The sequence below is a fragment of the Gracilinanus agilis genome, chromosome 5, assembly GCF_016433145.1.
Source record: "Gracilinanus agilis isolate LMUSP501 chromosome 5, AgileGrace, whole genome shotgun sequence".
NCBI lineage: Eukaryota > Metazoa > Chordata > Mammalia > Didelphimorphia > Didelphidae > Gracilinanus > Gracilinanus agilis.
Genome location: NC_058134.1, coordinates 252804201 through 252823263, shown reverse-complemented (window position 1 = coordinate 252823263; position 19063 = coordinate 252804201). Strand labels below are relative to the sequence as shown.

At 36.8% G+C, this 19063-nt stretch overlaps 1 protein-coding gene across 1 annotated transcript in view; it reads right to left on the bottom strand.

Moving 5' to 3' along the window:
- Positions 1 to 19063, bottom strand: part of PPFIA2 (PTPRF interacting protein alpha 2) — a 608808-nt gene that overhangs the window by 32258 nt on the left and 557487 nt on the right. The window contains exon 21 of the mRNA XM_044679176.1: positions 6046 to 6127. Coding sequence (XP_044535111.1) covers positions 6046 to 6127 — 82 coding nt within the window. The remainder of the gene's footprint in view (positions 1 to 6045; positions 6128 to 19063) is intronic.

The following is a 19063-nucleotide window of genomic DNA, read 5'->3' as shown; positions in this document are numbered from 1 at the left end:
TCTCTCTCTCTCTCTCTCTCTCTCTCTCTCTCTCTCTCTCTCTCTCTCTCTCTCTCTCTCTCCCCTTTGATTTCATATTATTGAAATTTCCCCGAATTTCTTGCTTCTCTCTTTCATCCTCCTAGAGACCTAATCCTTAAAACAAAATATTTCTTAAAAGGGGGTGGAGAAAAACACAGCAAAACTAACTTACACACTGAAAAAAGTATGACATTGTCTGCAGTGTTGCTAACATATAGTCCCCAACCCTTGCAAAGTACTGACAGAAGTGCCTTCTCATAGCATAGCTCTTTTTTTAGGGCCAAGTATGATCAATATCTTTTATAGAATTCAATTTCAATTATTCTGAGGTATTTCTTTCCATTTACATTGCTATAATCATTTTGTTGAGTTCCTGGTTCTGGTTACATCATTTCCCATATTCCTCTCTAACAACATAAAGATTGTTTCTCATAGCACTGTAACACTCCATTACATTTATGTAATATGACTAGTTGAGCCATTCCCCTATAAATAGTTACACACTTTGTTTCCAATTCATTGCCATAATAGAAATTACATACATATATATATATATATATGTATATATATATATATGCCTTAAAATTTTTTTAAGGTATTGACTTTGTTGGAGTATATTCCTAGAAGTGGAATGAATCTATGTATCTAAGAGTATAAGCATTCTTTTTATTTCCTTTCTTTGCATAATTCAAAAATGTTTTAATCAACAGCTCCACCAATAATGCATTAGTGTACTCATCATTCCATAATTCCTCAATATTGAAAGCTTTTTTTTATTATCATCCTTGCCAATTTTCTGGATGGGAGCTATAAACTCAGACTTGTTTCATTTGAATTTCTCTTATTATTATTACTGGACATTCTTTTTATATCATTGTGAATTCTTCATAATTCTTTTGTGAACTTTCCCTGCCCTTCATCCTTTGTCCCCTTATGTATTGGGCAGTGGCTTTTGGTTTTTTTATTTTTTTATTAATTTCCTATGTATTTTGGATATCAGAGCTTTGCCAGAGATACTACCAGAGACAAAGTTGTTTTTTTTTTTTAAATTCAGCCATTTTCCGTCTTATCCTAATTACATTAATTTGGTTCAATACTTTTAAATTTCATATAATAGAAATCATTTTTGTTCTTATATTTGTTTTGTAAACAACTCTCCAAACTTCTAAGTTCTTACAGCTTCTATCATGGAGTATAATCAGAATGAGGAAGGGAAGAGAGGAGAGGAGTAAACCTCAAAGAGTTGCTTTTCTCATCAGCAAGACTTAATTCTGTGATATAAAATAACTGTAGTGATAGGGGAGGGAAATCAATCAGCCAATCAATAAACATTTATTGTTTTCTCCCTTTTGGGCACTCTGCTAGGCCATGAAGATATAAAGAAAAAATTGACCAATCTTTGCCCTCAAGGAACTTAAAGTCTCTTATGGACTTAATTACTGCCAGGATAAAATGTTTAATCTACAATTAAAGACACCAAACAAGAGGACATCTACTGCATATGAAACAGATAGGCAAATCAGACTCTACTCTCTTTCCTTTGGGCTTCTATTTTGAAGTGGGAATTGCTTTCTGGTATTCTGAAATGCCTCAGAATTCATAGGAAAATCGAGATCCATATAGAATTTTGCTGACATGTAAACCTTTGGTGGTGGTAAAGTATAATGTAACTGGTTATTTGAGGCAGTTAGGTTGAAAAGTGAATAGAGGGAGCACTGGCCTTCGAATCAAGACTCATCTTTAGGAGTTCAAATCTGGATACAAACACTTCTTACTATCTGTGGGACCTTAGGCAAGTCAATTAGCCCAGTTTGCCTCAGTTTTGCATCTGTAAAATGAGCTGGAGAAGGAAAGGGAAATGACTATAGTCTTTTTGCCAAGAATTTCCCAAATGGGATCATGAAGAGTTGGATTTGACTAAAACAACTGAACAATAGCAACAAATGTAACTAGATGATGAAACTAATTAAGGGATTTAGACAAATGAAAAATTAACTAATTGTTATGGCACCATCAGAATTGGAAAGTTTCAGAGGAAACTGAAAAGACATCTCTGAAATGAAGCAAACTACAATGATCAGAACCACAAAGCTAAATTCTGTTTTGACAAAAGCTTTATAATGGCAAACTTCAAAAGACTTTAGAACTTCAGAACTCTGATTGATACAATGACAAGCTGTAATTTCAAAGGTCCAAAGTTGAGGACTTCTACGTACTTCTTGCCAGAGAGGATGAACTTAAAATACAGAATAAGAAACATTTTTTTGGACATGGTAAACCAGAGGTTTGTTTTGCTTGAACACACATTTTGCGAGGGAATTAATTCTGATTTATTGATTTTTGTTGTTCAAAAAGGGATAAACAGAATGAAGGGAAAAATGAATGTTCATTTTTTAAAATAATCAATTGAGAACCAGGAACTTGTTATAGGAAAAGTTGGACAGCATCTGCAAACTTACACATCTTAACTTTTCCTATAACAGTGTTCTGCTGTCCATCTGCAAACTTACACATCTTAAATTTTCCTATAACAAACCCCAGCTTCAACTTTCAGATGTCAAGTTGCAACTTAGATTTAGAACTGAATGACACTTCAGACATCAACTTGTCCATGATCCTCATTTTAGAAAGGAAGAAACGGAGACTCAGGTTACAAAATCAACAAAGAATAGAACCATGATCTCAACTAGGTCTACTAATTCTTCTCTTTCAATAATCCTGTCCTGAGTGATAGAATGGAATTACACACACATCCTGGCAATAAGTTGCTTATGAATTGAGTGTGTAAGGAGATATAGGGTTTCTTTTGGACATGGCCAATTGGTTTGCTTGACTATGTATATTTGTTGCAAGTTCTCCCCCACCCCCTCTTTCCCTTTCTTTTTTTTTTTTTTGGATGATAGGGCTGGGGAATAATGGAAGGAAGGGAAAATAATTTTTTGCTAACTGAATAAGGTATTTAGAATAATTTTATCTGAAGCAATCCTTCCACATCTCCATCATAGCCCCTCAATTATTCAGTCTTGAACCTTTCACCATCTTTCTCCTTTGCCTTCCGCATTCTATAATATTAAAAGGCTTACCCATCAATCCCAACTTGCCTCATTTGACCCTTGGCAATTCCATCATTGGGTCCCTAAAGCATTTAGGCTGGGCTGACTGATGAAGCGTAGCAATAAACACTTATGTAAGAGATGGTCATGCCTTTTCATAAATGTCACTCCTGAGTATCCTTTGAGTGTTTTTTGACATGGATGAATTAAAGCCAATCCAGAACTCACTTACACATGTCATTTACAACTGAATTTGTATTCACAGATATTGGGGTGAAAAGTTAAGAGTGCCAACTCACTATATTACTTAGCTCATTCATCTTGCTTGTTCAATTTTATGATTTGAGACACATCATGAAGCAATTATAGGCCAATTCCCAGATGTTCGAGGTAGGTTTAATTATTGCAAACTGTGTGGCTGCCTGTCATTTTGTGGCACATTAATGTCAGTTAATTCTAGAACATTTTTATACTTCATGATTCACTCGTCGTCTCCCTAAGTAACTGTCTTCTCACTGGCAGTGGGAGACATTTTTAATCATAATTCAAGAGGAATGTAAAAAGGAAAGAAAGAAAGAAAACAACCCTAAAGGAATCATTGGCATTCTTTTGAGGAGGCTTGTCTGATTAAGTATGCTGCTGGGTAATTGATTTTTTAAATACAGTAATTTCAATGACCAGTTTGAAAAGTAAGACAAACCCTGACCACAAGCATGAAAACATTTGCTGACGGATTAATATCGATTGAATTAAGTCATAGTCATCATATACTCCGTGTAAAAAGTTTGACGTGTTTATTTTTGTAAAGAATTAAATAGGGTTACTTAAAAAATGAATTTTAATTTTCCCCATGGACAATACTGAACTTAGGATGTTCCAAAATGAGTTAAAAAGCTGACGTGCTACTTTTTATTCCCAAAAGAACAGGGATGGGACTTGTGATTTTACAAACATAGGAAACTCTTCTTGAAGTGCATAGCGTCATATCTGAACCTTAGAATACCTAGTACAGAGAGGTTAAGGAATTGGCCCATGGTCACACAGATAGTATGAGTTAAAAGTGGAATGTGATTTTTCTGTCTTTATCAGCTATTTAACCACTGGGTCAAATTGTTTCACCCAGGGACAGTCAAAAGTCTCAAAGCCATTTGCTAAAAAGTGCTACAAAGCAGAGAGAAGAATGACCTACCCTCTACCCCAAAATCCATAGTTGCTAGGTTAGAAGGGAGTTAACAGTCTATTAAGGAGCCTTGTTAAAAGTGAACTCTGCTAAGTGGCTCAGTGAATAGAGAGCCAGACTTGGAGATGGGAGGTTCTGGGTTCAAACACTTCTTAGCTGTATGACTTTGGGCAATTGCCTAACCCTTGTCCCCTTTCTACCTTGGAACCAATAGACAGTATTGATTCTAAGACAGAAGATGAGGATTTAAAAAGAAAAGAAAATGAATCCCAAGCTTAGCTAGACTAGTTGAGAAAACCCCAATATGGGAGCCAAGGCAATTAAGTTGTGGGGGCCAGAAGGCAGCAGCTGCTCCCAAGAAAAGGCACTAGTCTCTCACTTCAGGCCAGCACTGATGAATCTAGCTAGGTGTGTGTGTGTGTGTGTGTGTGTGTGTGTGTGTGTGTGTGTGTGTGTGTGTGTGTTAGGTGCTTCTTTCTACTGATTTGGAAAAGTTGTTGAACTTAGGAGAAAGAGTTCAGTTCTAGGCTCAGAGGTAGTTCTTCACTATCAAAGAAGAACAGCCGGGAGCAGGAGTTTGGGAGACGTTATCATTTGACTGTAAATCACAGTCACTCCCGGTTGTCCTACTGGTTCAGCTTAGAGGATATACCTTTGACATGACTGGCCCTTTAAGAGACCAAGAGATGGCAGAGATTTTCATGATCACCTAATTCAATAGTCTCATTTTATTTTATTTCTTTTTAGTAATAAATTTGTTTATTGTAACTTTGTTATAAAATGCGATTTAAGATGATTATGTCTCATCAATTTAGAAATATTTGTAGTAGAATCTTTTTATAGTAGTTAGGGATTAGTAACAAAGTGAATGCTCATTGATTGGGGAATGGCTCAATACATTGTGATGCATGAATGCACTGACATATTATTTTGATGTAAGAAATGATGAATAGGAGAAATTCAGAGAAACAAAGGATTTTTATGAACTGATGCAATTGTAATAAGGAGAGCCAGGAAAATAATCTATACAAAATTGATGCTAAAGAATAATGTTATATAATTATGATAACCAAGCTTCATGTTAGGGGATAAACGTCAGAAATAAACCTTCCTCCTTCCATTGGAGGGGTGAGGATCATGTCTTAGGAAGCCCAAGTGGCACAGTGGAAAAGGGACTGGAGTGGGAGGCACAGGACCCGGGTTTCAAATCCTGAATGACATTTATTGCCCGGGGGACTGTGAGCAAGACATTTTGTCTCTCTGCACCCTAGTTTCCTAATCTGAAAAATGAGGAGTTAGGAGTAGATGGCCCCTGACAATAGCCTCATTTTAGAGAAGAGAAAGCAGAAGCCCAGAGAGTAAAGCGATATGCCGAGGGTCACACTGAATTCTGGAGAAGGAAATGGAAAACCATTATGGCATTTTTGCCAAGAAAACCCCAAAATAGGATCACAGAGTGTTATACACAATTGAAATGACTGAACAATGACACGGGGAATAAAAGTTAAAACTGTCAAAGGCCCTCTGACTTCAAATGTAGTTTTCTTTCCGTTTTATTAATCCCAGGTACCCAAAATGGATGAAATCTCTTGGCATCTCAGAGTTAACCTGAACATGAAACATGGGGGCCCCAAGAAATATTAAGACCAACAGAAATATTTCTCTGTCATCAATATCAGCAAATCCCTTGGGAGACAGAGAAGTCACAACTTTTGAGGAGAGACCCTCTTCTTTGCCCTTTCCAATGAGTTTGGGATTGGAGAGTATTTTGATTTATTTCTACCTACTCACCTCTAACCATGCAACCACTGTGGGCCCATCCCACTGCGCAAAAGGTAATCCCTTCCTTCGAGCTTCTTCCAAAAGTTCATGCCTGAAGCATAAATAGATTGCAAATTGTTAGCTATGGAATGTGGAATGAGATCACTATAATTATCGAAAATAGCAACATTAACGCAATTGGCTAATCTCCTTTCGGAATCCTCATGAGAAATCACGGAATAAATGAGTCTTTTATCTCTTACACATATCGCTTTTGTGGCACACTAGAAATAGAGCACAAGGTTTTAGCTGACATCATTTTATCTTTTTTCTGACTTTCATTCATTATCATTTTATATCAGCTCAGGTCACGGTAGCCTTAAAAACAGATTGCTATAACCAATACAGTTTGCTATAACGAACATATTTGACATAAAAAATACTTGTATGCATCAAAGAATTTTATAGCTAAAGATGCTACACCTAGAAAAATGGGGTCCTGGATTTGTGAAGAACAAATTCCTTGAACCATTTTTGAAGATAATCACTTGCAACATCTTGTGCCTCAGTTACATGTGTCAGTGCTATAAAAGTGTTGCTTGAACTCCACTGATTTGAAATACAAGGTGTGAAATTCTAACAGGCTTGTATAAAATTATTTATACTTACTCTCGGCTCTTTAACAGAAGTCAAACTTAACACTTTATAATAAGCAGATAATCATCTCTAACGAGAGCTCTATCAATAAAACGTTTATTGTTCGCCAGTCCTTTTTCAATTGTGTTCATTTTTCATGACCTCACTTGGGATTTTCTTGACACAGATGTTGGAGTGGTTTACCATTTCCTTCTCCAGCTCATTTTACGGATGAGGAAACTGAGGCAAACAGGGTGAAGTGACTTGCCCAAGATCATACATTTAGTGTCTGAGGCCAGATTTGAATTCAGCAAGATGATTCTCCCTGATTCCAGGTCCAGCACTCTATCCACTGTGCCACTTTGCTACCTCATAGAACACTTTAATTGATGGCTTTGTCCACCTTCATTTATATAGGACAGTTTAAAAAGGTTAACTGCTCGCCAAGTATTTCACTTCAAAAAACTGAAATCAGTCCACATCTGATTCACTCTCCAATTTAAACTATATGCTGTGTTTATCTTAGAGTTCCTCCCTTCAGTACTGAATAATAATGAACATGCTCTAAATTAATTTCCTTACGTTTTAACAGTGAAATCCAAGTTGACATTTAAAGTGTTTTTTTTTAATAATTATGTAGACCCCGTAATATCGAGTGTCTGAAGCCACATATATTTATGTAATTAATTATACAATAGCATTCCAGGCACCTAGTACTAGGCTGTATTAATAAAGCAGAAAAACAGAAATGGAAATTCCTCGTAAAACTGGAGCTTCTCCTGAGTTCCTTATTGAGATGTTAACAGCAAAAGATGCAAGAAGAAGCGAAGTAATGAAGAGGAGAGTAAATAAGTTACAGTTATGTGGACAAATGAACTCATAAATCACTTTGGTGGTAGAGACAGGATATATTGATTAGCTCCATATTAGAGCCCTGCATTAGGATGCCGAGTGTGGAATTCTCTAAGCAGATGCTGGAATGGGGCAGAGAGAGAAGAGAAGAGGGAGAGAGAATTATGGTTTCCATATAGCTTGCTCCATTACAACCCTAATACAAACCATTAATTAGAAACTAACCTTGCCTGGCCAATTATAGTTTGTTTATAGAAACAGATGGGACAATCTAGCAGCAAATAACCATAATTCACTGAGAACGACTTAATATAATAATAAAATTCCCACGCACATTCAAACTTGACAAAGTATTTTCCTTCCAACCACCCAGTGAGGTATGGTATGTTGTATAAATATCAACGGCCCCCTTTAGAGATGATGAAACCGTGGCTTAGCATAGTAAGCTGATCACGGTCAACAATTTCCTACAATGCTGTTGTCTAGAAGGTGCAGAGTCAGGATTTGAACTCAGGTCTTGTGCTAATTTTGAGTCCAATGTTCTTTCTACTACACGGAATGTTTCAAAACAATAAAAATTCTATACTGTGCTGGGTGATAAGAATAATCTAGAAGAAAACGAGGTGGTATTAGACCTTAAGGAATTTTATAACTTAGTAGTAGAAGGGAGCGAGCAAATGTAGAACAGAATATGTAATGAGGGGGTCACACAGTGGTGAAACTACAAGTTGTTTAGCATTTTTGAGAAAGGATAGGACTATGGAACAATGAGGGTTATACAAGTGGGGCTACACTAACCTTACCTAGAACTGGGTAAATTGGAAGAAGGGAGAGAGAAAGGGATGAAATTATACTGGGGCATTTTTTTCCATCATTCAATTATTTCAGCTCCAGAGCTAAGATTTAAGTTACAAATCGTGGTATTCTGTTTTATATTTTTTAATTTAAATTTCTTTCTAAGTAGCTCACCCCTGCCAGTACTTCTTAAGGTCATTTTTTAATGAATCTGAATCATTAATATTTGGCACAAATCTGCAATAAATTGACAGTTTATTATGGTTTTAGTTATTTCATTTTAATTTAGTTACGATTGAACTGAGAGTTACTTCCACTGGCTGTTATTGTCATTTTGGTGTTGTCTCAATCTGATTCTTGCTCCTGTACTGTACCCCTGCCTCTCCCCCACCGTCCCTCGCCATTCTTAGGAGTCTCATTTCAAAGCTTCAGTCATGCTGAAAGAAGTAAGGAACAATGAGAGTTGTCATAGTAAATTAAGTGTTTTGTTTGTTTCTTTTCCAGGAGGTTGGATTAAATCATACCTAGAAGAATTGGATGAAAGGGTTGTGGGATGGAGAAGAATGAAAGGGCTGCATTTTTACTTGAAAAAATTCTGATTGTTTTAATCATGCCATGTTTCTGACTCAATTAAGTGTGCAGTAAGTGGTGTGGTGTAATGGAGAGAGCCTTAGGTTCAGATCTTTGAGACTGGATAAGACAATGAACAATTCAACCCTGACTAGCTGTGAGAGCAGGGATATTACTTAACTTCCATGAGCTCAGTTTCCTCACGTGAATAACAGGAGCAATAATTTTGAATGGCAGTTAATGTGCAGTAGTAGGAGGAGTGCTAAATTTAGAGCTATGGGACTCGGTTTCAAATCTAGACTCTGCATCTTAGAACCATGATTTTGATAAGTGACTTTGGATAAGGAATTTAGAAAACTCTTCTGGCATTCAGTTTTCTTATCTGAAAAATGAGGGGATTGGACTTCACTAGATGATCTCTAAGCTCCCTTACAAGTGCTAACTCCTATGTTTCTGAAAGAGCACAGGTACTTTCATCAAGATTGCCATCAAAAAGTAGGGGATGCTGGGAGCATTGTAAAACAAAAGTGAAAAGGTACACAGGAAGGTTAGAGACTTCCATAAACAAAGGGTCTAATTAAAAGTCTACAAAGTCTAGATTTATAGATTTGAAATCTATAAATATTTCTATGAACATAAATCTGAAGTAAAAATTGTCTAGTAAAATGTTAATTTCTTGAGAAACTTTCTTTTTCTTTTTCTTTTTTTTTTAAACCCTTACCTTCCATCTTGGAGTCAATACTGTGTATTGGCTGTATGGCAGAAGAGTGGTAAGGGTAGGCAATGGGGGTTAAGTGACTTGCCCAGGGTCACACAGCTGGGAAGTGTCTGAGGCCAGATTTGAACCTAGGACCTCCCATCTCTAGGTCTGGCTCTTCTTGAGAAACTTTCATTTTCAAGTAGTAACTTTCATTTTCGTCTTTGTATCCAGAGAGCACTGAGGAGACAGCTCATTGGTTCAGGCACTGGGCCTGAAGTCAGAAAAAGTTGAGTTCAAACCTGGCCTCAGACACTCACTGCTGTGTGACATTGGGCAAGTCTGTTTGCCTCAATTTCCTCATCTATGAAGTGAGCTGGACAAGGAAATAGCAAACCACTTGTACTATCTTTGCCAAGAAAATTCCATAAACGGTATGGTTCACAGGGTAATGAAATGTCGGACAACAACAAATCCAGGGCACTGAGCATCTGAAAGTGACCGGCACAAGAGAACGGGGCCTTTGATCTCCCTCTTGTGGGGCATTCCAGATACAGAAACTCCTTCCAAATATGCACAAGGGGAACTCAATCTTTAACTTATTTGGGAGGACTGGAAGCTTGAGTTACTTACCTAGAGCCATACAGCTAGAAAACATCTGACTGAAATCCAAATCTTCCTGAAGACCTCAAGTGAGTGCAAAGACACTTTGCCTCTGTTGGAGAGTTCTCATTTTTATGAAGTTTCATTTCATTCAAGCTTAAATCTTCCTCCCTCTAACTTCCATCTAGTGCCTCTATTTCTAACCTTTGGGTCTAAGCACAAGAAATCTCATCCTTCTCTTCACCAAACAGCTCTTCAAATACTTGAAGACAGTGGCCATGCCCCACACCAAGTCCTCAACTCTATGACCACGTTCCAGGGACAATGGATAAGAGACTGGCTGGTAAGGAGCTAAAATGCACAGGAGAGCCCACCGTGATTCCTATGAATTTACAAAGACTTCTTTTCCCTCTCTCTTCCTGCCTCATTTTCACATGTAATTTTGAAGGTCAAAAATAGTCCCACTAATTCTTCTCCATTTTATTCCAATAACAGAACCTGTAGTTTGTAGCCTATGCAGTAAATTATGCCTTTTCAAAAGGGATCTCCTGGGACCAAGTTTCCCAAGGCAGGCGAAATAGAAATCTCAACATTCATTATTTTGCTAATGGTTAAAGTTAACTTCCATGAAACAGAATATAAAGTAGATACATGTTTTAATGAAAATTGGTTGGAGTAATTAGCAGGCAATTTCCTAACTTATAAGGTCAGGATTTAAAGAATATATTTCAAGATTAAAGAACTCTGATCAACATGGTGATCGATCTCTGCTCTAGAGGACCGATGATAAAATATGTAATGTGTCTCCTGATAGTGCGGTGATGGGCTAAATATGTAGAATGGGTCAAATATTTTTGGACATTGTGTAAATAGAAGTTGTATACCCCTGTGCTATATCACCCAGCATCCTTTTCAGTTTTGTCTCCAAGTTACATGCTTAGGTTGTATCAATAAAGGTGTGTATAACCCCGCTTGCTCTCTCTCTTTCTTGGCGGTGCTCGGTGTTCTCGCAACCCCTGTGTGTGCTGTCCAGGGAAGCTTCTTTTTTACTGAGGTTATTACTTTCCTTTTGCTTTGAGTTATTTTTAATAAACTTTATAAAATATACATGGAGTATTGGATATTAAATTTAAATCGTACAACATGGCCAATGTGCAATTTTTTTTAACTATGCATGTTTGTTATGAGGATTTCATTTTTTCAGTTGGTGGCAGGTAGGAAGAAGGGGAAAAATCATATGAAATTAAAAAATTTAATAAAGACTGCCCTTCAGAATTCTCATTCATTTGCTTCAGAGTTATAACTAAGCATGCTTGCAGAGGGATAACGCGCCATAGACCAATGTAAGTGAAATGAAGTATGGCTTCAGCAGGGAGAAGGGAACATGGCACTCCCATCCTCAGGAGGAAAATATAGATGGAGTGGGAGTGGGGAGGTGGGGATGTTATTTAGGTAAGCATGAGACTGGAGAGGGCTCCTCCCAGGCAATCCTTTACTATCTTCTCAATTATACTGATTCTTCCTATTCATTAGATGTGAAGCACTGCTATTTACATGTGGATGATGGACTCTACATAAGATCAATATCCTCTAAATTAGACTTTTTTTTAAATTTAAGTTTTTATCCAAAGCTACATGATTCATGTTGTTTCCTTCCCTTTTTCCCTCCCCATCCCAGAGCCAACTAGCAATTCCACTGGGTTATCCATGTATATACTCAATACCTATTTCCATATTATTCATTTTTGTAATAGAGTCATTGTTTAAAAACCAAAACCCCAGGGGCAGCTGGGTAGCTCAGTGGAGTGAAAGTCAGGCCTAGAGACGGGAGGTCCTAGGTTCAAACCTGGCCTCAGCCACTTCCCAGCTGTGTGACCCTGGGCAAGTCACTTGACCCCCATTGCCCACCCTTACCAATCTTCCACCTATGAGACAATACACCGAAGTACAAGGGTAAAAAAAAAAAAAAAAAAAAAACCCACATTCTATACACATATTCCGAGTGATAAATCAAATGTTTTTCTTCTGCATTTCTGCTCCCACAGTTCTTTCTCTTGATGTGGACAACGTTCTTTCTCATAAGACCCTCTGGATTGCCCTGGATCATTGTATTGCTATCAGTAGTAAAGCTGATTACATTTGATCTTTCCACAGTGTTTCCTTCTCTGTGTACAATGGCAGTCCTACCCTAGGTCTAACTCTGGGTTACCTGTGAAAGTAACTCCTTCTATAATCAGCAAAAGCTTGCTGGCTGCATTCCTGGAGCACAAATAATTTCTAAGTTTGGATTTGATTCTTATTAGCCAAGATTAGCTAGATTTCCCCTGAAACCTCTAAGGTGTGCCCCTTCTCTATTCATTTTGGTACAAAGGCTCCGAGTTGGAATAATCCAAACCATTCATCCAGTCACAGAACCCTCCACAACATGGTCCCTTTTTAACTCCTCCTCCGACTGCTCTGCTATTCCAGGCAAGCTCACCTTTTATAATCACATTCTACACAGTATTCAGTTCAATAAATTCACTTGAGTGCCTCTGAACAAGGGGAGGTCTTAGTCACAGAACTTCCCTTTGCCTCCACTCGTTCCTCTGCCTGGAGTAAGAGCTAATACTCACAGTGGACACAATGCTTTATATAAATGATCTCTCTGGATACAATGCTCCTATGACAAGGGTAGGGCAGGCGTGAGTGGAGATGCCATTCTGGGCATTCTTGATGCTCCAGCTCAGGTTCTACAACCTCTACTGCTCCTCCTCATCTAGGTTTCTTTTGAACTTGAAAGTAAAAGGCACATACATGGTTATATTGGTTACAATCAGCTCGTAGTTTTGTCTACAGTGTGACACAGTGTGGTAGTGGATCGATACATAGTCTTGGCAGCAGAAAGACCTAGATTTCAGGTTCATTTCTGACACATTCTAGCTGTGGGAGCCTGTGTACGTCTTCAATTCTGAGGGTCCCAGGCAACTTTCAGAATTCTCTACAGTCATGATTTGTTGATGTGGACTGGTAGGGAGATTTTTCTCTTTGGAAATTCCCAAATTCAGTGAAAGCATGAGGCTAATCTAAAAATTATTATTATTCTTTGACTTTATCCTCGTGCATATGCCTTATGTGTGTGTGTTCGTTCATCTCTAAAATAGTTGCTAGTTAGTACTCAAAGACTGGCAAAGAGCTTTCCTCAAAACCACTTCATGAGGTATATGGCTCTATTAATCTAATTATAAAGATTCAGCAATGGTGCTGAGGGGCACGGAGAAGCACAGGCTGAAAAAAGGTTAAGTTACTTACCTGGGCTCAAAATGCTATTGTCTGAGACAAAATTTGAACTCAGATCTTCCTGACTAAGTCTTTGAGTTCTATTCACTGTACCATCCAACTGCCACCAAGGACTAATATTCTGCAAGGTCAGAGAAGATACCCTCAATATCCCTCTCTCATTTAAACATTTTTTTTGCATCTTTCAAGACACTTAGCACAGCTCTGGGTACAACATAGGGATAAGTCTGGTGGTGGCAGCTACGGCTGTTGTTGCTGCCACTAGTTATTTTTGAAAATCAAAAGCCCTTTAAGGTTTGCAAGGGGTAGCTGGGTGGTACAGTGCCAGGCCTACAGTCAGGGAGATTCATTTCAGAAACAGAGAAACTCTCAAATCAGGAATATTCACCTTCCTGAGTTCAAATCTGGCCTCAGACATTTATGAGCTGTGTGATCCTGGGCAAGTCACTTAACTGTATTTGCCAAAGTTTCCTCATCTGTAAAATGAACTGGAGAAGGAAAGGCAAATCACTCCAGCATCTGCCAAAAAACCCTGAATAAGGAGCAGATTGGTGGCGTAGAAGATTGAGAGCCAGGTCTAGTGTTGGGGGGCCCTGGGTTCAAATTTGGTCTGATACTTCCTAGCTGGATGACCCTGGACAATTCACTTAATTCCCATTGCCTAGTCGTTACTGCCTTTCTGCCTTGACATTCATGCACAATGTTGATTCTAAGATGGAAGGTAAGAATTAAAAAAAAACCCTGAATGGAGTCACAAAGTTTGGGATATGACTGAAAGGAATGAACAACAAGGTGGACAAAATGTATTAAAATATTATGTCAATAGATCCTCACAACTCTTAGAGGTGATATTATTATCTCTACTTTGCAGTAAGGAAACTGAGGCAGACAGACATTAAGTAACTTGCTTAAATCACATTGCAAGAAAATATCTGAGTCTGAATTTGAACTCTGGTCTTATTTATTCCAGGTTTGCCATGGTGTCCATTGTGCCACCTTTGTGCCAAGCTAGGCATTGAGGATACAATTTAAAAATTAAGCAGAACCTGCCCCCAGGGAGCTCTCTTTCTATATAACATGTTCACAAATGAGCAAACACAAAAGAATATTTACATGGTAGGTTAGAATATTAACAATAGAGCATATTAAGATAGCGTTATCATGGATGCTTTCCAAATAGGCTTAATTACTAAAGAACAGCATTAGAAAGGTTTAGAATAAAAGAGCTGATAGAATTTGTTTTCATTTTGTGTCCAAGAGATATACTAGTCATCTTGGTTTGTAATGATTTGTGATTAGCATAAATAAATCTTTATGAAGATAGTTGCAGCATATGAACTATCTCCATGATAGAGAATGGAAACCCAAACCAAAAAACCCCATAGAAACTCATGTTCTTCAGAACATGACCAAATATTCAAAATTAAGACATCCCTTGATACTTGATGACTCCAGTGTGAAGATGGGCACCAGGGAGGAAAGGATAAAGAACACTGGAAAATATCAAGAAATGTAAGAGGAAATTGTTTCTATATTGTCTTCAAGCCTCACACTTATAGAATCTGAGGTTTCCTTGAAGGAAGAAGCAAGAATCTACTAGATGTTGTGAATTTCAAAATATATCCTACTTGAAAAAATAATTTGACTATTTGAAGGATGAGTTACTAATGTAGAAGTCGTTTCAGAAACAGTTTGTAGTCACATCATTCACTGATTAGAGCACATGTCAAAATCAATGACAAATTAGGGCCGTAAAGAAGTGAAGACAGAGTATGCATTACAGTTACTCTTGCATTATGCCCAAATATGGTAAAGAGAAAAATAAAGTAAATGGAGTCTGATTATCATCATTTTATGAAGAAGATCAAATGATATCAAGTCATCAGAATGTGGAGGCCAGAAAGCCCAGAAACTATCTGGGTTTCCAAACGTTTAGTGCCATTGCAAAGTACAAAGGCATGCCAGCTAAGGGCAATGACATTTTATTTTATTATATATTTATTTTTATTTTTAAATCTTACCTTCTGTCTTAAGATCAATACTGTGTATTGTTTCAAAGGCAGAAAAAACAGTAAGGGCTAGGCAGTGGGAATTAAGTGAAGTTCCAGGATCACACAGTTAAGAAGTGTCTGAGGCTGGATTTGAACCCAGGACCTCCTCTCTCTAGGCCTGGCAGCCTGGCTCTTAATCTACTGATCCACCTAGCTTACCCCAGTAATGACATTTTTAACTATAAATTCACTTCCAAAAAAAAAAAGGATGAGGGAAGAGGATGGAGATTGTGAATAAGATTGTCTAACAAAATCTTAAATAGCATTTAAAGAAAATAGCTGGCATATTGTTTGTTATGGATATTATCTTAATTGGTAATGAGAATAACTCACTGACACAGTTGCTATGATATTCCTATTTTACTGGTAAGGCAGCTCAGGCTTAGAAAAAATATTTAGTGACTTGCCCATAATCATCTGAATAGTAAATTTTTGAGGTCGAATTCAAAATAGATCTCTCTTGATTTCAGATTCAGTTATATTGCATCAATCTTGGCATGAGATCCAGCTAACCCAGATCATTTGAAAAGTATTTTTAGATAAAGATTTAGGTTGAAGAAAATAAATATTCAAGAAGTGGAAGTAATTCGGTATCACTGCTGTAGGTATAGATTCTTTTTGATTATGAGCCAAGTCACCATATTTGAATTCTTCCTTCTCAGTATGACTGGCTTATTCTATGAAAAAGCAATAATGGTGTTTCCCCCACCCCCCAAAAAGAGATCAAGTAGAGAAGAAATCAGTATTGGAGGGAGCCCAATTTTAAAGGTATTTGGAGTCATTTTTTGATCCCTTATCGCAAAGAATGGATGATTTTAAAGAGAATGCAAAGATCAGAGAAGTTGCCAAGCTATACACAAAAAAGTAACCCTGAATTATAAGCCACAGCTAACTCTATCAATTCTATAAAACCTTTATGTGAATGATCTTTTAGTTCATTAGAATATCTTTGATGGAAACAAGAAAGGGAGAGACAATTTCCACTTGCAATTATTTACAGCACACCACATTTTTACGATTCTTGAACTGAGGCATAGAAGATAAAAGCTTCTTTTGTATCTACTTTTTTATTATAAAAAAGAATTAATATATCAAAATTTCAGAATAAAAGATGATAAAGGATATTTCTATCTGTTAAACTAAATAAGATTATGACAGATACAACTGGGAAGATGGCTTTGTACAGCAATCTGCAAAATATCACAATTAAGTGAGGAGTAAATGGAAACTTTCCACATAAGGTGTTTATCATTGCCAATGAGGACTTCCCATATGAAGACCAAAAAGAGGGATTTTTCTATAGACTCTGATGCTAAACATACGAGGGCTCAGAATATTAAGAAGCCTCCAAAATGAAAGTCACAATTATCTGAAAGAAATTGACCTATCCACAATGGAGAAACCAAGTGGATTAAAAATTCATATTGCATCATGATGTTAGATAGGTAGCTTATTAATCCAGTCTATCTCTCTGTGTATCTATGTATAAAACTTGAGTAAAGTGTATTAGCTGGATTCTGAAGGAATTATGACAAAGAATGCTAACTGCCTCCAGAAAAAGAACTGCTGTAGTCAGATGCAGATCAAAGCATACTATCATCCATATTAGTTTATTTGTGGCTTTGTCTTGGGTTTTGGTTTTACATGAATACTCTCTTAGAACAATGACCAATATGGAAGCATGGTTTGCATGTTAATACATGTATAACCCAGATCAAATTGCTTACCGTCTCTGAAAGCAGGGAGGGATGGGAGAAAGGGAGACAATTTCTATCTTATAACTTTGGAAAATGTATGTTGAAAATTATTATTACTTGTTGGGAAAATAAAATATCTTTGAAAAATAAAATAAAATAGAATGAAGTGTATTAGCTGGACAAATGTAAGGATCCTAGAATGGGACAGGAAAATCATATTGAATGGGATTATACTTAGAAAATGTGTAGTATAATCAATAATTCAATTTTCTTGCTTTTGCAAAAGCCCCACTTTATCCCTGAAATTCTAAATGGTTTGGAATCAAGAAATATCACATGTTTGAAAGAATAACAATTTTAAGAAACTCAACCAGGAAAGGGAAGGCGTATAGAAGGACCAAACAGATAAAAGCATATTTCAAAAATTGACATTTTATGAAACTTTTTGGAAAGGAGATATAAAACTAGAAGTGTTTGTGGGCTGATTACATGGCAAAAACAAGATAATTTTCTGTGCTAATATCCATAAAGTAATCAAAAGAACTAGAGGAATGATACCAACGAATTGGATGCATCACCTAGAAGACTTTTAAGGAACGATATGAGGAACATAGAATGAAGTGTGGAAGAATGATAATCTGCATCAGAAGAGGTGGTGTTCATGAGATCAAAGCACCAACCCGGAACATTTTGTAAGTTCATATCACCATCTCTATTTGGTCAAATGGAAACTCGGGTAGAGAAGTTATTTCTCCCATAGTGCAATGACAACTGAGTCAGCTGCAGAGCTAAGATTTAAGTTGTGGATCCCAGTGTTCTACTTTACATCTTTAAAGGTAATTTTGTTTTTAAAGAGCTTGCCAATTTCAGTACTTTTTAAGATGATATTTTTACAAATCTGAATTGTTAATATTTAGTACAAATGTACAAAAAAAATCAAGTAAATTCTGAGTTACACCTAAACTGAGAGTCACTTCTAGTGGCTGATGTAGTCATTTTGGTGTTGCCTAAATCTGACTCGTGCTTATGTAGTCCCCATTTTCAGAAGTTTCATTTCTGAGCCTCAGTCATACTCCTAGGAGAGAATTTATGGGAGGGCTATAATAGTGAAGGAAGGTTTCCTTATATGAGGCTGGGCTAGCTTGTACCTAGAAGTACTGGGTGAGCAGGGGAAGAGAGAGAGAAAGGATTGCAGTTATATATTAATCATGCCATGTTTCTGACTGAATTAGCTCAGATGATGCTGTAAACATGTGTTTTATACAGGATAGAATCGTAGGTTCAGAACCTGGAGACTTGGGTAAGAAAACTTAATTGATATATGTTAAAATTCTATTAGCCACAAAGTATTGTGTATCTGCTTTAAAAAAAAACACTAACAACATCTGCAGGCTGAAAAGGTATATCTTAGTAAACATTTTTAAATAGAAATACTTTACAAATTATAATCAACTAGTCTAAAGATTTCATTTCTAAATATACATATTAAATGCCCTTAAATTAAGGATGTTAATTAATAAAATTAATGCATTTGGTTTGATTTAAAGACTGTAATATTCAAGTTGTGATCAATGTTTGAACACATCATTCATACCCAGAAATGTATGTGTGGTTTTTTTTCCATTAATGGGTTTCTTTGGCACACAAAGTCTTTAGAAGAAACCCAAATAAATTCCAAAAGCTTCTTGTTCAGCCTCTATGAATAAAGTCTCTGGCTGCTTCATTATGGAGTCAAGGAATTAAATTTAAATCAAGGTTTGGTAGACTATTTCTTTTCGAACTTCTCTAAACTTTAAACATATTTTCATGAAAGAGATTTAATTTTCATTTGATTGTATTTGGGTATTTGCATATTTTCCTTTTTTCAT